Here is a 24,230-nt window from a genome sequence, read left to right as displayed (position 1 = left end):
CCGCCGTGTCATCCTCAGTTGAGGATGCGGCTAGGAGGGGCGTGTGGTCAACACACCGCTCTCCCGGTCGTTATGATGGTTTTCTTTGACCGGAGTCGCTACTATTCGGTCGAGTAGCTCCTCAACTGGCATCACGAGGCTGAGTGCACCCCGAAAAATGGCAACAGCGCATGGCGGCTGGATGGTCAAACATCAAAGTGCCAGCCACATCCAACAGCGCTTAACTTCGGTGATCTCACGGGGACGGGTGTATCCACTGTGGCAAGTCCGTTGCCGAGTGTCATCAGCCATGTTTTGAATTAGTATCATGCACGTCATGTTTTGAGTTACCATCATGTACAGATGTCGGACGCGTCTCGTCGTTATTGATGATAACTTGAGGACATTCCAGTATCGGGACGGGATTCTTGAAACTGCTGTGCACCCTTGCTGATCTGTCCACTGATTAATTGACTGTCCCATGTCAAAGTCAGTTATCATTTACTTTCATACCACTCAGAAATGCAAAAATACAAAAATGTTCAGCATTTACTTGGTGTGTCAATTGAACTGAACTAAAATTAACGATTGATAATAAAAATTATTTATTCTCTGCCCACGCATGAAAGCGCCTGAAAAATCAGAAGCCCCACAGAAAGAACCACAATGATGGGAGTCACAAAACTAGTTTGCTATATGGGTGACAAGTCTTATTTGCAATTAACACTGGCCTCTATTCAGGACTTACCACAAAGTCTAAATCCTTTCGATAGTAAAGTGACGGCGACTACTCAGCACAGTTGATTGAGTTAGACACAAGGACACCATTCTTGGAACAACGAGTCCGGAAGGGCCCAGGCTGGAGGAGGTGAAGTTCCCTGGACGGTGGCTGGCTGCTCGTAGTACCTGCAGTCCAGTATCCTCCACACTGAACTGCTGCCCAAAACCACGTGGTGCAGATCCCAGTGACGGCTCTGCTTCGGCACTGCTTGCAGTGGCTCAGCGAACGAAACTGGCAGAGAGCGGCCGGGTGCTGTCATAAATACACACCCGGCGGGATGATGTCTGCTCGGTGCTTGGGGTGGACGGATTCGCGGAGGCAAAGCTGTGCCTCCGATTGTAACGCAGTTGTCGGGAATGCGCACTCTACTGGTATCGAGGCTGGCGCCTCTCGTGGCGAAGCCAGCACCGAATGTTTCCATGGTGCAGGCTGGAGTTCCTCTTTAAAGAAAGACCGTTGTGTTTTGGACACAATCCAGCTTGTTGATGAGCCGTGCCTGTCGTGCTGCTGCTGTCACGATCTGCCAAGGCAGTGTCTCCTGGGGAGCCGCAGAACGCGCAACTTGCAGACCACATCTGCAATGCGCGTAGCAGTGATCGCAGGCGAAGGTCTTGGCTGCATCACCTGTAGTCGCCTTTTACAATCACACCGACCATACCTCGTGTATATCATCCTAAAGGAGACACGTATCAACCGAATGGAATGACTGTCGTATCTGCAAATGAACATGCTTGTGACCAGTTGCAGTGCCTTGCCCCAGTCTCAGACACTGAACGGCCTCAGCAAGGCAGCCGTCGATAACTGAGGAAAGCTTGAGCAGCAACATCTTGAACACACCGAGGAGGATCCAAGTGTGTAACAAGGCACGAGATGGAGCAATACTATATTGAAAGTTGCCCAACAGCATATTTCGACCTTACATTCGTGCGAAAATTTGGTCTTTACTTCGCAGTAAAATAATTTTTTTTATTTAATAAGCCTTTTTCTTCAATCCCATGTGAGGCCTCATCGTAAGGACATAGGGTGTCCTGGGAGGAATGGTCTACATCTATATCTACATGGTTACTCTGTAATTCACACTTAAGTGCCTAACAGAGGGTCATCGAACCATTTTCATACTACTTCTCTACGATTCCACTCTCGAATGGCTCGTGGGAAAAAGGAACACCTAAATCTTTCCGTTCGGACTTTGATTTCTCTTATTTTATTATGATGAGCATGTCTCCCCACGTAGGTGAGTGTCAACAAAATATTTTCGCATTCGGAAGAGAAAGTTGGTGATTGAAATTTCGTAAATAGGTCTTGCCGCAAAGAAAACCGCCTTAGTTTCAGTGACTGCCACCTCAACTCGCGTGTCATGTTCGTGACACTCTCACTCATATTGCGCGATAAGACGAAATGAGCTGCCCTTCTTTAGACTTTTTCGACGTCCTCCGTCAATCCTACCTGGTAAGGATCCCACACCGCGCAGCAATATTCCAGCAGAGGACGGACAAGTGTAATGTAGGCTGTCTCTTTAGTGGGGTTGTCGCATTTTCTAAGTGTTCTGCCCACAAAGCGCAGTCTTTGTTCCGCCTTCCCCACACTGTTATCTATGTGGTCTTTCCAATTTAAATTACTCGTAATTGTAATTCCTAGGTATTTAGTTGAATTGACAGCCCTTAGATTTTTGCGATTTCCTATACCCAAAATGTATCGGATTTCTTTTAGTACCCATGTGGATGAACTCGCACTTTTCTTTGTTTAGTGCCAATTGCCAGTTTTCGCACCATACAGAAATTCTCTCTAGATCGTTCTGTAATTGGAATTGATCGTCTGATGATTTTACTAGACGGTAAATTACAGCGTCATCTGCAAACAATCTACTGGGGCTGCTTGCATTATCACCTACATCATTTATGTAAATAAGGAACAGCAGAGGGCCTATGACACTACATTGTGGAACGCCAGATATCACTTCTGTTCTATTCTATAATTTACCGTCTATCACTTCGAACTGTGACCTCTCTGAGAGGAAATCACAAATCCAGTCACACAATTGAGACGATACTCCATATGCAAGCAGTTCTTCTGGAAATCTAGGAATATGGAATCGAGCTGAGATTCCTTGTCGACAGCACTCATTACTTCATGGGAATAAAGGGCTAGCTGTGTTGCACATGAACGATATTTTCTGAATCCTATTGGTTATGTATCAATAAGTCATTTTCTTCAAGGTGATTCATAATGTTCGAGTACAGTATATGCTCCAAACTCCTACTGCAAATTTAAGTCAGTGATATGGCTCTGTAATTCAATGGGTTGCTCCTATTTTCTTTCTTTTCTTCTGTGCTACTTTCCAGTCTTTAGGAACAGACCTTTCGTCAAGTGAGCGGTGTTCAGGGAAATGACAGGAATGATCATTCGAAGCAAAAAATTCTAGTAAACACTGGCTCTAAAAAGGATACTTTAAGAGCTATGAGGACTTCCTCATCTTCCAGATTGTGAACAGAATCTCTTCTGCTGCAAACTCTTTTGTTTCATATTTTGTGAGATGGAATTATGAACCAAAACAAGAAAAAAATGACCAGTGAGGATGGGCTCTAAGATTCATACCGTAAGAGTAAAGAGCACCAGTTCATCTTCCTACTGTGGAACACATCTCTTCTACTGACCAAATACTCATAGTACTTCAGGTATGAATTTTAGAGCCCATATTTACTAGATTTTTTGCTGCGACTGATCGTTCCTGTCATATCTCTAAATATTTACATTCCTCCTAGGATTCCCTATGTGGCAGACGAGTGAGGTGTACACCTACTTACTTTCGTTGGTGCCCAGATATGCTGCCAGAGAAAGCACCCTAAAATGGCCTTATATTACAGACTCGAGGACTGGAGGTCTTCGACATCTGCCAGCATGTTAATAACTACATAATGCGCTTATGACGCGCTCTCTTCATTACATAAGTGATTAGTCGATATCAAGTTCTTTAACAGGGACTGACTTTGTTTCAGAATCCAAAGAAGCACAGGACTGAAATTTTAAAAAGAATCGGAATTCAACTGGAAACGAGTGGCTTCGTAACGTAGGACAGGAAAGGCACTTTCCCAAACATATTTGTGACTGGCAGACCAATAAGAGAGAGCCAAACCCACAAAAATAATGTCAATCACATACTTCCCCGCACACAGTTTTATAAGCACTAGTAAGGCTGGAACAACAGACAGATCAAAGGTACCTCTTACATTAAGCGGTATATCTGTCACACATAACTGCACACAACACAATTTTCCGTACCTGGCCAAAGACAACTGCAATTTACCAAGCTCAAATAAAACTAAGAATTTGAGCACTGGCGACACTACAAGTAAACGCGACCATTCGGTCATTAGCGATTCAGCAAATTATTGTCAAAACGAAACAGACACAGAGCATTAGCGCGTTGAAGACTTAATTGTGGGTCCGCACGTTTCTGTAATGCTCAGTCATTTTAACCCCTGTCAATAGCGTTACATAATTGAGTGGGACGCTGTGAAGCCGCGTAATGTCAAAGGACCACGCTAATAACGTTGCTTCTCTACGCTGTTGGTGGCACAATCTCCAGAAAATGCCCACCGGTCGCACACGACGTCTTCTGCCGGATTCTCTGTCACAAAGCCTTCGGCGGTGAACTCCGCCACAACGCCATCTGCCTCGAAATGCAGAAGTTACTCCTACTTGTTTCCGATACGTTTTCGCAAGTCATAATCACTAACTGTTTATGGTCCAAAAAATATACTTGGAACCTAAATGGTATTCGTTCAGGAACATTGCAATTCCTCTCTTCACAGGGCGCTCAAAAAATACTGAAATATAACCTTATTAAGCAAAATGAACGATTCGATTCTTGTAGCCAATGGATCCACAGTTTTGCGGATCGTCGATGAGTCAATGTTCTTGAAGCTTCAACATCTAAATTCCGAATTTCAACTGGAGCCACACTTATCACGGAAAGCAAAGTTCGCACCGGTGCTTCCAAGTTTGTGTGATCAGTGACTTATTCTTGTACCTCTCCAGCAAGGCATGACATAGTAACGGTCATGCGTCCCCTTCATACTTGGTGACTAGTCGGTCTTTTATACCGTTAAATTCAAATAAATCAACCAATGAAATTAATTCTTATTTATACTTCATTTTTATAATTTTATTTACCATTTGAGGTTTTATAAAAATGCAGCTTGACGGAGCGAAACGTGAGCTCCAACCCAGTGCCAAGCTACACGTTGCTACCCTTGAATCTAAGCCCACACATGTTCGGGGATATGTAGGTTGCGCAAAACTTTTTTGAGTAGTTTATTTTGAAACATTTACCGCTTTATGATCAAGCTCATACAGGATCAAAATTAAGTATGAGGACAGACTTCGGGAGATGATTTCTGACAGGGAAAGAAAAAGGAAAGTTTACTTCAACTTATGTCTGGAAATGGACTATGAGTCTGTAATAAAGCAGATAGTACCGGTATATTATGTGAACTTAACATAATATTTCATTAATGCATATTTGCCAGCTTAGATATCACTGATGGACAACATCATTATCTATGTTGCCGGTTGTGTGCTTTCAGCTAAGTCGAAGCAGAATGGTTCATTAGTGATTCCTGAAGCAAGCCGAGATGCTCTTCGTTTACAATAAAGCACGTGGAAACTGTCGAGAGTCCTCACGGATTTAGCGAACTGCCTACCGTAATAGACTTCCCCATCTGATTCACAAAACGTTTGCAGCCATTTCTTGAAATTTTTGTGAACATGGGTTCATTCAGAGAGATGAACAACTTATATGGCCGCGGCAAGTTCAAACAGCAGCTCTGGAACGATAGGTTCTACACGACACTGGGGCCAACATAACAAGCTCCACGCACGTCGCACGCCAGCATGGAGTTAGTCAAAGGGTCGTGTTGTGTATCCTGCGTGAAGACATACACTCTTGCTATCAATTACAATCACTTCAGGGATTATCGATTACAGATTTTTCTCCACGCTGTTTGTTTTGATGCTGGTTGTTGCAACAGAACATTACCACTATGGGCTTTCTGCCGTTGGTACTCTTCACGGATGAAGCGAACTTTGCTAAAGATGGCATCAGAAACCTATGCCGTTGTCATCTGCGGGCTGTAGAAACTGCTCGGGGAATGGTCAAATCGTCTATCAGTAAGGAATTAGTATCAATATTTGAGCAGGGATTATTGGCGACCTTGGACCAATTGCTTTGTCACAGTGCCTTAATGCACGCACGTTTGTGAAGTTTCTGCGTAAGTCTCTGCCTGTTTTTCTGGCGACTGTGCCGTTATCTGTGCTGTAGGTAAAGTGGCTGGTGCATGGCGGAGCATTATTCCACTCCCATATCGTTGTTCTTCAGGACCTCGGCATCTTCTCCAGGAGATGGATAAAACGAGAAAGCTGTTGGTCCTGGTCGCCTCTGTCATCAGTCCTAAACCCCTATGATTTTACCTGTGCGTCATGTCTTGTGTAAGCTGTACCACTTATTGCAGACCCTCGAACATTGTCTCTGTGCAAGACACTATTTGGCTACAACCTGGAATTTTTAAAAGATTGATGCAGTCCATGATACGACCTGTCAATTGTCGCTTTGCATTACGTAGCAAGCACTTTCAACATCTTTCTTAATATGGAAAAATTAATACCATGTAATGCGCAATGTAGCGCACCCGTCATCTTTTGTAAGATGGGAAAATTAATACCATGTAATGCACCCGTTACGAACTGCTTTATTGTAGACTCACCATCCATTTGCTGACACGTGTTGTTCTGAACCTTTTTGTTCCTTTTTCTGTCAGGAATCACGTCCTAAAGTTTTGCTCATTACTTGATATTCGCCTGGAATATTGTTATTTATATCATATATGCACAGATAAAAGTTGTACTCTTGTAGAAGTAAAGACTTCGTGCAGAAAAACTGAACAGTAATATGGAAGTACTACAAAAGAAAGAAAAAATAATTAATTAATTGCTATATTTAAGTCCAGTGACTGTGTCTGCCTATTCCCACTACTGGACTCATTAGTAAAAATATGTCCAATTTTTCAAACTAAGTGTTAGTAACCAGTATTTACAGTTTGACTCTGAACTTACAGTTTTTAAGGAGAAATAATTTATATAATGATAATCTACATTTTTTTCATCTCTCTTTTCGTCATCAATAAATGAATCTTATAATCTATTATGTCAGTGTAATAATAAATAACCAATTTCAATCTGTTTCAGCTGACTTGAAACTCGAGGCACTCTTCATAGTAAGGATAAATGTAAATTTATTTGTACTGTTTGTGCAAAAGGCATTGTCCGTCAAGGAATAGCTGTGTATTATTACAATTTCTCCAAAATATATGTGTTGTAAGCGTTTAGTGTTGAGATTATTGAGTTTCCATATGCATATTTTCATCTGCGCACTTTCTCTTTGGCGACTTCGTACTATGGAGGAGTGAAGTACAGTGTACTGCAGTTGAGGATTAAGGCGGAGGAGATAATAGGCTCCACCTCCCTTTCGCATTGCTACTAACAAGAGAATTATGGCACTCATCATATTGTGCACCTGTAATGGTGTCCACTATGGGTCAGTAACTGATCCATCACTAGTTCTGCTGCAGGCTACTTGGAAACAACTTTTTTTTAATGAAAGTGGTTTATTCTTGTTGACTTTAGTGTGTTTGATCCTAAGATGATAGCAAAACAAGGCGTATCATCCGCCAGTATTTTACAGTTAACATTCAATTTATTTTTTAAAATACATTTTAGAGATTTTAATCATGTAATACATATATTTCGTATATTGTTTGAGTGAATAACGAAATGGTGTTGAAATTTCGCAGTATGTTTTGCTCTGGTTAGTATGTGTAGTAGTAACTACTACAGTAAGTTCCATAATTCTTTTTTTCTTTTGCGTAAGAACCTCATGGATCCGGAAAATTTCTGTTATCGTCTCAACATGTTAAAATGAGCCTCACGGAATAGTTTGTGATAACTTTCCCCAACAATGCAGAAAGCTTCAGATGTCTCCTCGAGACGTTTCCTCATCTACCAGAATCGAAATTGAAAGAATTCCTGTTTGTTGAACTTGACATTCGAAAACTTATGTAAGATTCCATCTTTGAGTATGAAAAAACTGTGAGAGTGGGTTTGGCATCATTCAAGGAGATTGTTACTAATTTTTCAACCAACAACATGGACCCGCAATGGTTTGATTTTGCACACGAACATGCAGTTTACTGAGCCTCAAGATCCAATTTTTTTTAACAGCTACCTTGATTTTTTTTCGTGACACAGAATCAGGGCCACTGAAATGCTAGTATAATGTGAGATTGCTTTTAGTTGCTTCAAACGACGTACATCGGAAAGAAAGTTCTATTAGGTGCTTTAAGGAAAAGAGAGAAAGGAAACGTAAAGCTAAGATCACAAAATTTACATGTATTAGCGAAGCATTTTCATGTTTATACTTCAAGTAAACCTTTGTTCGTAACGATAAATTAAATTATTTCTCATACTGGTTATATGTTTTTTGCTAATTTTGTAGTTCTTAAACAGGTCGCATTGTGACAAAATTGTACATGGTAGAAGAAAACTAAGGTTGAATATGGATTCAGCGCCCAAAAACCATGGGATTAAACCATTACCTAATAAAAAGTAATCAAAAAATGTTTCCGTTGAGCTGTGCATTTAAAATCAGCGCTTCGCATTTAGTGTACGGTCCGGTTCCAGACCTTCCTACCAAAGAGAAGTCCGCTACCTAAGCCTCAGTAGCCATTGGTGCTAACAAGGGAACCTCTCCATCGCATCCCCCTCAGATTTAGTTATAAGTTGGCACAGTAGACGGGCCTTGAAAAACTGAACACAGATCAATCGAAAAAACAGGAAGAAGTTGTGTGGAACTGTGAAAAAAATAAGCAATGTATACAAACTGAGAAGTCCATGTTGTACATAGGCAACATCAAGGATAGTGTGAACCCAGGAGCGCCGTGATCCGGTGGTTAGCGTGAGCAGCTGCGGTCTTGGTTCAAGTCTTCCCTCGAGTGGAAAGTTTAATTTTTTATTTTGAGGCAATTACTATCTGTCCGTCCGTCCGTCAAATGTTTTCGGTTCCCATTGGAGAGGCACGTCCTTTCGTCTACTAATCGCGCGGTTTTGCGGTGCGGTCGCAAAACACAGACACTAAACTTGTTACAGTGAAGACGTCAATGAACGAACGGACAGATCATAACTTCTCGAAAATAGAGAAAGTAAACTTTTCACTCGTGGGAAGACTTGAGCAAAGGATCTCTCGTTCCGCAGCTGCTCTCGCTAACCACGGGACCACGGAGCCCCAGGGCTCACACTATCCTTGATGTTGCTTATCTTGCAGATGGACTACTCAGTTTGTATATTTTGCTTATTTTTTTCATAGTTCCACACAACTTGTTCCTGTTTTCTCTAGTGATCTGCGTTCAGTTTTTCAAGGCCTATCGACTGTGCCAACTTATAACTAAATCTGAGTGGGGTGCGATGGGGAGGTTCCCTTGTAAGCATTAAACTAAGGAGACAGTCGCCAATGTTTGATGCTACAATATAGGGCTGTTAGATCACGGATCCTGGAAAAATAAACATTACTGACCGAAAGTGTTCCAAATTGGCAACTACGGACGTGAGGCGCGAAGGAAAGTGCGCAGATGGTGCTACCCCTTGGCGGACGCTGCCACCTGACTCCACACGTACGGGACAGACGTTGAGAGGTGTTGTTTTTCTTGTGGATTGCAGTTCCTCCCAAACTTAGCCCATTTACCTCTGACAGAACGCAGCACGTGGGCGAGCGGGCCAGCCTGACGTGCTCTGTGACGCGCGGAGACCTGCCTTTGACCATCAGCTGGTTCAAGGACGGCCGCTCGGCGGACTCCATGCCGCGGGTCTCCGTGACCCGCGTCGATCAGTTCAATAGTATTCTCTTGATCGAAAGTTTGTCTCCAGATCACAACGGCAACTATTCTTGTGTGGCGCGCAACCAGGCGGCCGAGGTATCTCACACGCAGCAGCTCATGGTCAATGGTAAACAACCATCTCTCATGTCGCCGCAGCCGACTTTATTATTATTATTATTATTATTACTACTACTACTCTTTTTTTCTCCGAAGGAAACTTTTTTTTAATTTTCTAAAAAGAATTTTTTTCTATTTCTTCTTTTTCTGCTCTCATGTTTTTATTCTTCTCTCTTTAATTCTTCCAGTTCCTCCTATAATTGAGCCTTTTTCCTTCCAAGACGGGCTTTCCGAGGGCATGCGTACCCGCACAGTCTGTGGCGTGAGCCGGGGGGACTCCCCGCTCTCCATCACGTGGCTCAAAGATGGCGGCACGCTCTCCTCTCAGCTGGGAGTGAACGTGTCAGCCCTTGATCTTTATTCTAGCCTCCTCAGCATTTCTAGCCTCTCTTCCACACACTCTGGCGATTACACGTGCGTAGCCTCCAACCCGGCAGCCGAGGTTAGGTACACGGCCAAGCTGCAGGTCAAAGGTAACCGCTTTTTTTGTCTTCTGCCGTTTTCTGCCTCTACTACTACTACTACTACTACTACTTCTTTCTCTATTTGCGTTTGTCTCCTGCTTCCCAAGTACGTTTCTTTCTTTTATTGTGTTTTACTAGTCAGAAACCGCCACGTCTTTACATTTCGGTTGCTTTGGCACATGGGAATGCACCGGTGACTGGAATCCCAGGTTTGTTTCACAAAGGTAACAGTTGATGCACCTTTTGAGTTGTTTCTTTCTCAGTAGCTAGTGACTTTTTTTCTAACTATTTTTTATCGCATGCAACTATATCTCTTTATTTCTTCAACATTTCTACATATACTTTCTTATTATTCACCCAATTAATCCCGATAGCCGATTTCACTACAAATGTTTTGCTCACATTTGTTCCTTTTTAGCAACCCTCACCGTGTAAATAAGCTTTTGCAGCATTTTTATCACCACGTAAAAGTAGTCCTCACATCCACAGTAGTCTCACGTTAACAAATGTGCTTCTGTTTCGCCTTTCTGTTCAGAGACGAATAACTTGCAAGAAATTCACTATTTTTTGATCGAGTTACTAAAACTTTTGCAAGACTGTTCAAAGTGTCATAACGACTGAGCTAAACGTCTTTGGTGTTACCTTAGTAGCTGATATAACGCCACTGGCGGAGGTTTCTTCGACGCTGACGTGTGTGTCGTGTGTCCAGTGCCACCTCGCTGGACAGTGGAGCCGTCGGACGCCAGCGTGGAGCGTAACCGCCACGTGACTCTGCACTGCCAGGCCCAGGGGGTGCCGCAACCCACCGTCATCTGGAAGAAAGCAACAGGTAGCGCCCCAGTGCCGCCCTCCTACTTGGGATGCGTCATCAGGGCGCCGAGGAGAGAACAACTTTAGCTGCGGCGGGCGCATCCCATTAAAAAGATATCTCCTTCTCATGCAACGCTTAGCTTCAAACAAACTACTTGCTTCCGGAATGAATTTTTCACTCTGCAGCGGCGGGTGCTCTGATGCGAGACTTCCTGGCAGATTAAAACTGCTTGCTGGAGCAGTTCTGGAATTTGTCTTTCGTAAATGCTCTATTCAAGCGCGAGACATGACCAGTCCTCACAGCTTTCATCTACATTCCTACTCCGCAAGCCACCCAACGGTATATGGCGGAGGGCACTTTACGTGCCACTGTCATTACCTCCTTTTCCTGTTCCAGTCGCGTATGGTTCGCGGGAAGAACGACTGCCGGAAAGCCTCCGTGCATGCTCGAATCTCTCTAATTTTACATTCTTGATCTCCTCGGGACGTATAAGTAGGGGGAAGCAAAACATTCGTTGCCTCATCCAGAAACGCGTCCTCTCGAAACCTGGACAGCAAGCTACACCGCGATGCACAGCGCCTCTCTTGCAGTGTCTGCCACTTTAGTTTGCTAAACATCTCCGTAACGCTATCACGCTTACCTAATAATCCTGTGACGAAACGCGATGCTCTTCTTTGGATCTTCTCTATCTCCTCCGTCAACCCGATCTGGTACGGATCCCACACTGATGAGCAATACTCAAGTATAGGTCTAACGAGTGTTTTGTAAGCCACCTCCTCTGTTGATGGACTACACTTTCTGAGGACTCTTCCAATGAATCTCAACCTAGTACCCGCCTTACCAACAATTAATTTTATATGATCATTCCACTTCAAATAGTTCCGCACGCATACTACCAGATATTTTACAGAAGTAATTGCTACCATACAATAAAGGATCCTTCTTTCTATGTATTCGCAATACATTACATTTGTCTATGTTAAGGATCAGTTGCCACTCCCTGCACCAAGTGCCTATCCGCTGCAGATCTTCCTGCATTTCGCTGCAATTTTCTAATTCTGCAACTTCTCTGTATACTACAGCACAATCCGCGAAAAGCCGGATGGAACTTCCGACAAAATCTACTAGGTCATTTATATATATTGTGAACAGCAATGGTCCCATAACACTCCTCTGTGGCACGGCAGAGGTTACTTTAACGTCTGTAGACGTCTCTCCATTGAGAACAACATGCTGTGTTCTCTTTGCTAAAAACTCTTCAATCCAGCCACACAGCTGGTCTGATATTCCGTAGGCTCTTACTTTGTTTACCAAGCGACAGTGCGAGACTGTATCGAACGCCTTCCAGAAGTCAAGGAAAATGGCATCTACCTGGGAGCCTGTATCTAATATTTTCTGGGTCTCATGAACATATAAAGCGAGTTGGGTCTCACACGATCGCTGTTTCCGGAATCCATGTTGATTCCTACAGAGTAGATTCTGGGCTTCCAGAAACGACATCATACGCGAGCAAAAAACATACTCTGAAATTCTACAACAGATCGACGTCAGAGATATAGGTCTAGTGGCTTTAGCTTCACCACTATCTGATCTCCTACCTTCCGAACGCCATGAGATTGGAAGGTAGGAGATGTATTGGCGGAAGTAAAGCTGTGAGGACGGGTCGTGACTCACGCTTGAGTGCTTCAGCAGTGCCGGCGCGGTAACTCAGCGCAATCGGTCAGAGGGCTGGCCACTCTCTCTAATAATACACCAAGTAAAGGTATTTGCGTCGTTGAGACTTCGAGAGGCGTTACGAGACGGCTGCAAATAACCGATCTCCACGAAAAGAACCATGACGAAGAAACAGACAGAAAGAAAGAAAGAAAGAAATTTTAAAAAAAAATGCTAGAGCGCTTACCCACGAAACGCGAATGCCCCGGGTTTGAGTCCCGGTCCGGCACACTGTTTTAATCTGCCAGGAAGTTTCAACTACTTGCTTGCACAACACAGCCTAATTGTGAGGCCACTTTTTAAGGGGGGGGGGGGGGGGGGGTAGGACGTCAAACGGGCCGACTTCGAGAAGGAGAGGCACCACAGGACATTTTAATTTGCACTGTCTATACTTTTACAATTAAATGCGTAAAACTTTTTCAGAATGACCAGGAAGGATTCAGGATTCATACTTATAGCAGTGAAGTTCAAAAACAAGAAAAAATAATATTTATTAAATCTGAATTTTCATGATTTTTTTTCACTTACTGTTGGCTAAATTTGTTGCTATAGGTACACTTTTCATCATAAGTAAGAGAGATTCTTCGATGAATTTTGCACAGCTTACAAACCATACTTACAGGTGTATGAAACTCTAGAATTTATTTAATCTGTGGAAAAATGAATAAGCTGTTACGTTTTAAACTTCGTGTTTAGAGAAAACTCGAATTTTATAGTTAATTATCTCAATTTTTACCACAGTCTTTAACAGATTTGGGAAATTCTAGAGTTTCATACACCTGTAAGTATAGTTTGTATGCTGTGCAAAATTCATCCAAGAATCTCTCTTACTTATGAAGAAAAGTGTACCTATAGCAACAAGTGTACCTATAGCCAATACCAAATGAAAAAATGATGAAATTTCACATGTAAAAAAAATTTTTGTTATGTTTTTGAATTTCCTCTGCTGTGAGTGTGAATCCTGAATCCTTCCTGGTCATGCTAACAAAGTTTTATGAATTTATTTGTAAAAGTACAGACAGTGTAAATTAAAATGTCCTGTGGTGCCTCTCCTGCTCCAAGTCTGCCCGTTTCACGTCCTACCCTCGTTAAATGAAAGTGGCTTATTGGTAACCACTACTTTAACTGACAAGGGGATCCTCCATACTGTAAATCACGGATTTTGATGCGCTTCAAATATGTCGTAGAGGAACTTACCCTGAGTACCTGACTATCCGGTTTTTTAGCGACGTGCCTTGGTTTTTGAGAAAATCGATTTTGAAGTCCATTGCGCGCTTTCTATGCGCGTAAGATTACATATTCCGATTAAGTCTGCGTAGCGCAGCGGTAAAGGTTCACGGCTACCACGCTGGAGGTACCGTGTTCGAATCCTGCTCCCATATGTTTCTTTAAGTATGCAAGAACCGACCGGAAAATTTGGTCCTAACGTTCAAAAACGAGTAGACGAATTAACTGGGAAATACAGAAATGCAGTCGTGTCCTGCACGAAATCCAGGAAGTTCACGAAACTGGTGTACGACGAATTTTTGTGTTCTGTAATTCTTCCGACGTGGGATAGAATTTTTTTTTTTTTTGTACATTATCGATTGGTGGGGAGGGTAAACAGATTCGGCTTTATACGATCATCTATTCACTGATGAAAGGAAAGCGAGCACCTGCACCCTAAAAGTGGTCCCACCAACTTGCACTCCTTATTGCCAGCCCTGCAATGTTAATTTTTACCGACAGGTGAAAATCTGCACGAAAATTGTTCAGTATGCTCCCGACTTGATGAAAGACGGTAGAGAGATCGCTTCTAAGGAAGATTCGATAAAATTGCATTCGCTATTCCTACATCAATTCAGCGCACCTAATTTTGAAAGCATGATTAGATATACATGGTTCGCATCGAAATTAGCGGTTGAAAGTGAAATATTTTTGAATGCAAAAGAATTATGTTTCCCGGTATCGCTCTCATGAAGAAACCGTGCGCCTGCAAGACGGTTGCTTTCATAAAATGCGCGTGGTGCTGCGGAAACTTGTGCTTCGGTTGAATCTATGATAAGTATCACCCACAATATTGTTCTGGCACATCAAGCATTGTGGACGATGAAAAATAAGATTTTGTATTATTATATGACAGAAAAACTTAATAATTGAATATATCTTCATAATTTCGCACACCTGACACTGTGCTGATATTCTTTGAAATAAAATTGAAGAATTCGGTCGATTTTGAAAAAAAAAAAGAAAGAAAGTTCACAAGGAGGATTTGAACACGGCACCTCCAGCGTGGTAGATGTGAACCTTTACCGCTGCGCTACACTGCCTTTCTTCAAATACAACTAATGTTAGGGGTACACAAATCGCGCAATGAACTTCAAAATCGATTTTCTCGGAAACCAAGGCCCATCGCTAAGAAACCGGATAGCCAGATACTCAAGGTAAGTGCCTCTACAACATATTTGAAGCGCATCAAAATCCATGGTTTACAATATGAAGGGTCCGCTTGTGAGACACAGAACGCTTTCCGATAGACAGTAGGTTGCCGAAGTAGACTATTGCTCATTTAAACACCAAGACCTGGAAAGATAGCAATTAACAACTTTTTACTTGTAGCGCATATACAGTAGTAGGAAGTACGCATGAGTAATGTGTTGTGGTTTCACTGTTCACAAAGGTGTCTCTAGTGGACTCACTACACATTGGGAATATTTTTGTTGCATACATTACAGCGTTGTTTGAGCACACTCTCTCCTCTACATACCTTATATTTAACAACGAATTTTACGAACAATCTGTCGGTGTCGTCATGGTCTGAACCATCTCCAATAATTTTTACGTCACATGAACTCCATACATGAAAACATAAAGTTTGCCATGGAGATAGAGAAAGATGGTTGTCTGCCATTTTTAGACGTCTTGGTGCGACGGAAGAGTGATGGCACACTTGGTCACTAGGTGTACAGAAAGCCCACTGTATCTACTAGCTACTAGTTGCCACCATCCATTACAAACAATGGGAGTTCTCAAAACCTTGATCCACCGTGCCCATACTGAACCCGACAGTCTTCAAACGGAACTTGAACACCTGCAAAAAGTATTTTTGGAGAATGGCTTTTCACCTAGGCAAGTGAACAGAGTGATGAAGACCTACAAACGATGGAACAAGGAAGAGGAAGAGGCCTTTAGGTCGACTGTTTATCTACCATTTATTGGGAATATTTCTCCACAGATAGGCAGAATATTGAGAAAGTATCAAGTGAGAGTCATCTTTCGTCCTCCTTCCAAAATTTCATCACTGGTGGGATCCGTTGAAGACGACCTGGGCCTGCGTAAACCAAGTGTTTACAAAATTCCGTGTGAATGCGGCAAATCATATATAGGGCAAACAACACGAACTGTGTAGGAACGCATTGTGGAACACCTACGGCATACTCGCCTTCCCCGACCCACCAAGTCCGCAATCGCCGAACATTGTATTTCCACAGACCATTCCAGGAATTAGAACGACACAAAAATTTTGGGCTATAAATCAAACTTTTGGAGCTCGATTATCAATGAATCTGTTAAGAGTGTCTGACAACGAGACTCTCATCAATCGAGATAGCGGTTATCAGCTGAACTCTGCTTGGAATCCTGTTATAGAGAAACTTCGTAGTCGACGTAGTTATCTGCATAAAGATGGAAATCGACCTGATATCGATACGCCAGGCTTTCACAGTGGAGGCCGCGAGGCGCAGCGCACGGAGCCGTTATGAACGCTCACGCTGAGCAGCGCATGCGCAATGTCACTTCAGTACGGCTTTAAATAGCGGAGCTCAGCGCATACTCGCCAGTACTACTACAATGGCACTCACCTGAAGATGGCCAGAAGACTCTGCGCCGAAATATCGTGGCAGGACGTTACTGATATCCGGCAGTTCTCCTGTGTGTTTATGGAACGTATGAGTTAGTTTGTAGGTGATGTGGGGGAGCGAGGTGGGGGGTGAGGGGGGGGGGAGGGGGGGAGTGGCAGGGCGGATGGAGACAAGTTGCGAAATTTACTACACTGAGCTGCCAACTGTGTCAGCAGTAACGAACGTAACAGGGCTGGGCATAGGGACGTTCTGATTCACAGATAAGGCAACTTTAGGCGATCAAGCAATTTGTCAGACTTCTGATGTTTGTCAAATTATGTGGCAATGTGCGCCTCGAGAAAATTTGTAAGTGGACAGTTTAACGTACAGGTTTGAACGTTTAAGCATGACTTTGTCATACTGTAGGCAGTTGCTTGCCTTAGTGTTATCGATGAGATCCAGCAACTGCAGGAGATATCGAATTTAGCGTCTTGCATTGCTCCTCGCACATCACCCACTAGTGTCAAAATGCTTTGGGGCGTGATATCTACAGCGTGACAGCTGCTCGAAAGCGAGATGAAATCAAACAAGCTTGGTTGCTGCAATTCTCGTTTGTTTGACAAACACGTGGGCAGCAAAAAGTGAATTTGACTTAAAAATTCGATGGTTTACAGGGCCCTATGCTCGTACGTCATTCCATGTTGGTTCAACTCTGTGTCAGAGTTCATCGCCTGTAGTGTCTGATGAGTGGTGGCGCGCCAGTCTCTCGGCAATGCCTGTCTCGATGTTTTCAGTGGGTGAGGGATGTGGGTAACGTTTTGGTTAGGATAACAGTCAAACTCCCTCAGTATCGAAATAGGTCCGGACAGTACGGGCAACAATGACATTGCCGACGACGGGTCGTTAAACCTTAATTTTTCTGGCTTCCTACTATACATTGCTGTCAGCCGAACGTCCCGAGTCATTTTTAGTGTTAAGCTAGGTTTATCAAGGAACACATTCTTATTTTCCCATAACCCTACTGTAATACGAATTTTTTGACTTGGAATAGACTGTAGAGTTCATTATACGTCTTGTTTCAACTGTTTTATATGTGTTAATAAGTGCACTAATGTGGTATAGGTTTGGCAATAACAATCTACCACATTAAAAGAATGGATCCAGGCAGACGTACAAAACAAATACTCGATTTTATTGACAACGGGAGCAAAGCGAAAACGGACACGACGAAATTAGCGGTATCAAAGCTGCTCTGAAATCGGCAGGAATTACTCCAGAAGATGTCCAAAACCGCGAAATCTTCAGACCAAAATTCACAAATGGAAAGTTTACCAGAAAGTAAACCGAAGGAGATGACTGGGGGAACATAGTCTGAAGAGAGAATGGAAACCCACAGGAAGAGAATGAAAGATACATGGGCACTAATAAAGGCAAATTCCCACTTGTAAATACTTTTCGTAGTCCTAAAGGGCTTGTTAGAAAATAATAATCAAAATTTTAAAAAATTATCTACTGATGATAACTTATTTTCAATATTCTTGTGTGATTTGTTATAATCAGACTCCTGGAAGTTAATTCGTTCTTGTTTTCTATTTCCCACCAATATATATTCATTTACTATTGCGTAAGACCTGAATATCTAAAATCATCAAAACACGATTCAGGCTACAGTGTACAAATAACAATAACATTACCGTCATAGTTACATATAGCTAATTCACCAGTAAGAGCTTTCCATTATATTTCATATATATTCATTTGGGATATGTTCGTATTCACTCTGCAGTTTACAGAAATACGTCTGAAAGTGAAAACTGACACTGTGCCGGCTTAGAGTAGCAATATCTCTAGAGCAGCATAGTCTACAGCGCTTGTAATAAACATCAATTTGATATTGTTAAGTCATTCCACTATAGCGTCGTTCGTTTAAGCTAAGATCGAAACCTTCGTATTACACTTTCCTGTCCCGTTTTTGCGTACTTCTTTATTTCTAAGTGCAATGGTTAATTACAGTTGCTGTCTTGGATGCAAGAAAAATTAGTGAGCAATTCTGAACCGTTGCACCGTACCGAAGTCAGGTGGGCTAGAACGAAAAAATCCGCTTTGAATATCTGAACGTTTACTCTTAGATATCTCTAGTTAGTGAGAGATGCTACATGCCAAAGTGGATCCAGTACTTTGCACCTATAAATCTAGTCATACATTTTTTTTCTCTGGAGCTTTGTGGAGCTTTGACGCTTATAAATTGTCATCTTTCATGCAGAGGAGGCTATATTTCTAGGCAGTCAGTAATTTTCACATTCCCAGCTCATCTCCTGCAGGTTATATTTACTTTGCGTTTGATCTTCTAATGCGAGCTAAGAAATGCCTTATCAGTATGTCTAGTAAAGGCACTGACGTTAATTTCAATACAAGCCGCACGCATTTCTGCTCTGTAAATTCATTATAAGAAAAGAAAGACGAAGTAGGAGACGAAGATGAGATGATAGATATGATACCTCGAGAAGAGTTTAACAGGGCACCCAAAGATCTCAGTCGAAACCTAACGTACACGACATTTATATAAGAATTATTAAGATCCGTTGGAAGACCATCTAATGACAAAACTATTTCATCTGGCGTGTAAAATATATAAGACAGGCATAATACCCTCAGGTTTCAAGAAGAATATAATACGGCTAATTCCAATCCCAAAGAAGGTAGTTGCTGACAGGTGTGAAAATGACAGAACTATCGGTTTAATAAGTCATGGTTTGAAAACTCTGTTACGAACTGTATACAGAAGTTTGGAAAAACTAGAAGCCGAGCTCGGGGGAGATTAGATTTCGGAGCAATTTAGGAACACGTGAGGTAAAGCTGACTCTACGACTTATCTTACAAGATAGCACTATAGAAAGGCAAAGCTGCTTATACAGCATTTTTTTTATTTTCGAGAAAGCTTTTGACTAAGTTGACTGGAATACATTCCGAAGATAGCAAGGACAAAATACAGGGAGCGAAAGTTATCTACAGAAACCAGATCGCAGTTGTGAGATTCGAGGAACATTTAGGAGAAAGAGTAATTCAGAAGGGAGTGAGACAGGCTTCTAGCCTATCCCCGATGTTATTCAATCTGTACATGCAGTCAGTAAAGCAAATCAAATATAAATTCGGAAAAGGAATTAAAGTTCAGGAAGAAGATTCAGAGCTTTGACGTTTGCTGATAACATTGTAATTCTCTCAGACACGGCAAAGGACTTACAAGAGTAGTTGAATCGAATGGTAAGAGTCCTGAAAAGAAGTTAAAGGACGAACACCAACACAAGTAGCACGGGTATAATTGATTGTACTCTAATTAAAACAGGCGATGCCGAGGGAATTATGTTGGGAAACTAGAGACTAATATTAACAAATGAATTTTGTTATCTGGGCAGACTAACGATCACCGAGCGAAGTGGTACAGCGGTTAACCACACTGGACCCCCATTCGGGAGGACGATGGTTCAAACCCGCGTCCGTCCTTTCTGATCTTTTTTCCGTGATTTCCCTAAATCGCTTCAGGCAAATGCCGGGATGGTTCCTTCGAAAGGGCACAGCTAACTTCCTTCCCCATTCTTCCCTAATCTGATGGGACCGATGACCTCGCTATTTGGTCCCCAATCCCGGATCAACCAACCAACCAACCAACTAATAAAAACGCACACCGGCAAAAATAAAAAAAATCTGAAAAAGAGAAGTTTATTATTATCGAATATAAACTTAAAAGTTAGGAACTCTTTTCAAGAGGTATTTATCTGTAATGTAGCCTCGTACGAAGTGAAACGTGGATGATAAATCGTTCATACAACGGAATAGAAGCTTTTCAGAAATGATGCTACAGGAGAATGCTGAAGATTAGATGGGTTAATGAATCGAAGTGGCGAGAAAATAAATTTATGCTATAGTTTGGATGACAGAAAGGGTCAGTTGATAGCACACATCCTGTGGCATGAAGGAATCGTGAATTTGCTAATGTAGGGAAGCGTCGTGGGTAAGAACTGTAGAGCGTAACCACGGCTTGAATGCAATAAGCGGGTCCAAATGAACATAAACAACAGTAATTATACAGAGATGAAGAGAGTTGTTCATAATATCTTGTACATTTGGTGCTCTGCAGCTTGGAGAAATTGCAAAAGTCTCATATCAATAACTGTGTATTCGCACTTGCACAGGATAGATTAGCTTGGAGAGCTGCATCAAACCAGTCTCCTGGCTTAACTCAGCTACAACAAATTCACTGTGTACTACCACTGTCTAATTTTCTTCCCGCATTCGTCTATGGGTATACTGGATAATTCGTCGAAGTGGATAACGTTGTTTTAGTTGCAGCTACTTTTAAAATTCGCAAGACATCCCAATCAGGCTTGCCAGGCAACTCGGCTTTGGTGGGATTGTTCGAATTTTCCTATTAAAATCCTAACCCCTGATTAAATCTTATCGAGACACGTAAAAACCCCGTTTGCACCAAAACGTATAATATTTCATGTAATATTGTCTGTACACTATCTGAGTGTCTAAATTAAGAGGCAGTCTAGTAACACTCTTAGCCTTACTTCCTCTTTTTCACGCCGACAGCGCTTCTGTACTAGCGCACGCGAAACAATGTTACTGTTATTTCGAAGTTTTGTTATCTACAAGAGTCAGCGCCGGTTCACGCCCCAACTGCTTGTACAAAATTTGTAGAGAGGGTCTCTTATTATTAGCAGCGAGAAGAACCGTGTTCCATGCTCATTCAGATTTATGTTTATTTTTAAAAATATTGCCAAGAGCTCAAGGAACAGCAATTAACGTATGAGGGAGGGCGGGAAAAAAGAAAGCGGTGGAGGAAAAATAATATGTCGATTGTGTGAAAAATATTCTCGAACCGGGCCTGAAATGAATGCAGAAATCCCCAAACGAAAAAAAATTCGTAAATGCTGTTCGTAACGTCAAACAGAGTTGTGGAACATAGAAATTAATATGCAGAGTGAACCACAACTTCACCGACAAACTTTCAGAGATGTTAGTGTGAACCAAAAAAGGCAAATATACACTACTGGCCATTAAAATTGCTACACCAAGAAGAAATGCAGATGATAAACGGGTATTCATAGGACAAATATATTATACTAGAACTGACATGTGATTACATTTTCACGCAATTTGGGTGCATAGATCCTGAGAAATCAGTACCCAGAACAAACACCTCTGGCCGTAATAACGGCCTTGATACGCCTGGGCATTGAGTCAAACAGAGCTTGAATGGCGTGTGCAGGTACAGTTGCCCATGCAGCTTCACCACGATACCACAGTTCATCAAGAGTACTGACTGGCGTATTGTGATGAGCCAATTGCTCGGCCACCATTGACCAGACGTTTTTAATTGGTGAGAGATCTGGAGAATGTGCTGACCAGGGCAGCAGTCGAACATTTACTGCATCCAGAGAGGCCCATACAGGACCTGCAACATGCGATCGTACATTATCCTGCTGAAATGTAGGGTTTCGCAGGCATCGAATGAAGGGTAGAGCCACGGGTCGTAACACGTCTGAAGTGTAACGTCCACTGTTCAAAGTGCCGTCAATGCGAACAAGAGGTGACCGAGACGTGTAACCAATGGCACCCCATAACATTACGCCGGGTGATAGACCAGTATGGCGATGACGAATACACACTTCCAATGTGCGTTCACCGCGATGTCGCCAAACACGGATGCGGCCATCATGATGCTGTAAACAGAACATGGATTCATGCGAAAATAATGACGTCTTGCCTACGTGCACCCAGGTTCGTCGTTGAGTACACCATCGCAGGCGCTCCTGTCTGTGATGCAGCGACAAGAGTAACCGCAGCCATAGTCTCCGAGCTGATAGTCCATGCTGCTTCAAACGTCGTCGAACTGTTCGTGCAGATGGTTGTTGCCTTGCAAACGTCCGCATCTGTTGACTCAGGGACCGAGATGTGGCTGCACGATCCGTTACAGCCATGCGATTAAGATGCCTGTCATCTCGACTGTCAGTGATACGAGTCCGTTGGGATCCAGCACGGCGTTCCGTATTACCCTCCTGAACCCACCGATTCCATATTCTGCAAACAGTCATTGGATCTCGACCAAAGCGAGCAGCAATGTCTCGTTACGATAAACAGCAATCGCGATAGGCTACAATCCGACCCTTATCAAAGTCGGAAACGTGGTGGTATGCATTTCTCCTCCATACACGAGGCATCACAACAACGTTTCACCAGCCAACGCTGGTCAACTGCTATTTGTTTATGAGAAAGCGGTTGGAAACTTTCCTCATGTCAGCACGTTGTAGGTGTCGCCACCGGCCCCAGTCTTGTGTGAATGCTCTGAAAAGCTAATCATTTGCATATAACAGGATCTTCTTCCCGTCGGTTAAACTTCGCGTCTGTAGCATGTCATCTCCGTGGTGTAGCAATTTTAGTGGCCAGTAGCGTATCTAGTAAACATGGCCTCTAAAATGCCTGCCTTAAGAGCAATGAACACTTGTTCAGTAGAAGAGATGTGTTCCACAGCAGTGACGATCAACAACTCGTTTCCAGAATGAGATTTTCACTCTGCAGCGGAGTGTGCGCTGATATGAAACTTCCTGGTAGATTAAAACTGTGTGCCCTACCGAGACTCGAACTCGGGACCTGAAATCTGAGAAAGGACATTCTCGTTGCTGTCGTCGTACTAGATGGAGATCGTCGTCACTCACCCATAATTGTATTCTACAGAGGTTCGTAAGACTTCTAAACTTTTTTTAAACTTCACCACATTGCTTCTGTGTTCATTGTCGACATCTTGCCAGCAGTCCGTTTTTGATTATGATCTCTGTAAACATTACTTCTCGCATACCGTAACTCTGGTCGTAAATGAATCGTACTTATGAAGTTCATAGTTTTCCCACTGCTCACGTGAACCACAATAAAATGTTAACATAAGCGTTTGCTTTTTATTTCAAACTACCTTAATTATTTATTTCAGCCCTTCCATCAAAGAGGTGCAAACACGTGCCACCAAGGGGCATCGTTTCGAGAATTGCGTTTTGAAGAAGTACATCAAACTTATATGTAAATCACCTGTGTCAAAAAAAACTAAGCGTTATCCCCCAGGTTGTAAACTGGTACTCATCTTACCTACTCTTGGGCAAACTGCTTTCGCGGTGTATCCAAAACTGTGATTCAACATCTGCTTTTATTTTACCTGTGTGGTGATCACTACTGACGTGTGCAGTAAACACAAATTCAGCTTCGTGAATTTTTATCCCGTCCGTCACAAACAGATGATATACGTCACAAAGATTGATAGAGGCTCATATCATTATTATTCCTTTTATTAATGTTGACTACTGCTGTGTTTTCAGCATATGTGAGATCTTGAAGATGACCTAAGGTCGAAACTGCAATTGTGCCTATTGTAATAAAGGTAATTACCGGAGTACCCAAAGAAAGTGTGATAGGAACGTTAGTGTTTGGAATATACATAAATGATCGTAGATAGCCTCGAAAGCTCTTTCACTGTTCGCACGTGATCGATTGTCTGCAACAAAATAGCAACGCCAGAAGACAGAATCGATTTGCAGACTAACCTGCAGAGGATTGATGAATGATGCAGTCTCT

At 42.5% G+C, this 24,230-nt stretch overlaps 1 protein-coding gene across 1 annotated transcript in view; it reads left to right on the top strand.

Annotated features, from left to right (window-relative positions):
* The window catches only part of LOC126267877 (Down syndrome cell adhesion molecule-like protein Dscam2), a 1,296,028-nt gene that overhangs the window by 1,032,826 nt on the left and 238,972 nt on the right, over positions 1-24,230 (top strand). Inside the window, exons 11-12 of the mRNA XM_049973186.1 lie at positions 9,527-9,811; positions 10,975-11,094. Of these exons, the coding sequence (XP_049829143.1) occupies positions 9,527-9,811; positions 10,975-11,094 (405 nt within the window). The remainder of the gene's footprint in view (positions 1-9,526; positions 9,812-10,974; positions 11,095-24,230) is intronic.

The sequence above is a fragment of the Schistocerca gregaria genome, chromosome 4, assembly GCF_023897955.1.
Source record: "Schistocerca gregaria isolate iqSchGreg1 chromosome 4, iqSchGreg1.2, whole genome shotgun sequence".
In the NCBI taxonomy this organism is placed as follows: Eukaryota; Metazoa; Arthropoda; class Insecta; order Orthoptera; family Acrididae; genus Schistocerca; species Schistocerca gregaria.
Note: the sequence above shows the minus strand (reverse complement) of the source record. Positions and strands in the feature narration are given on the sequence as shown.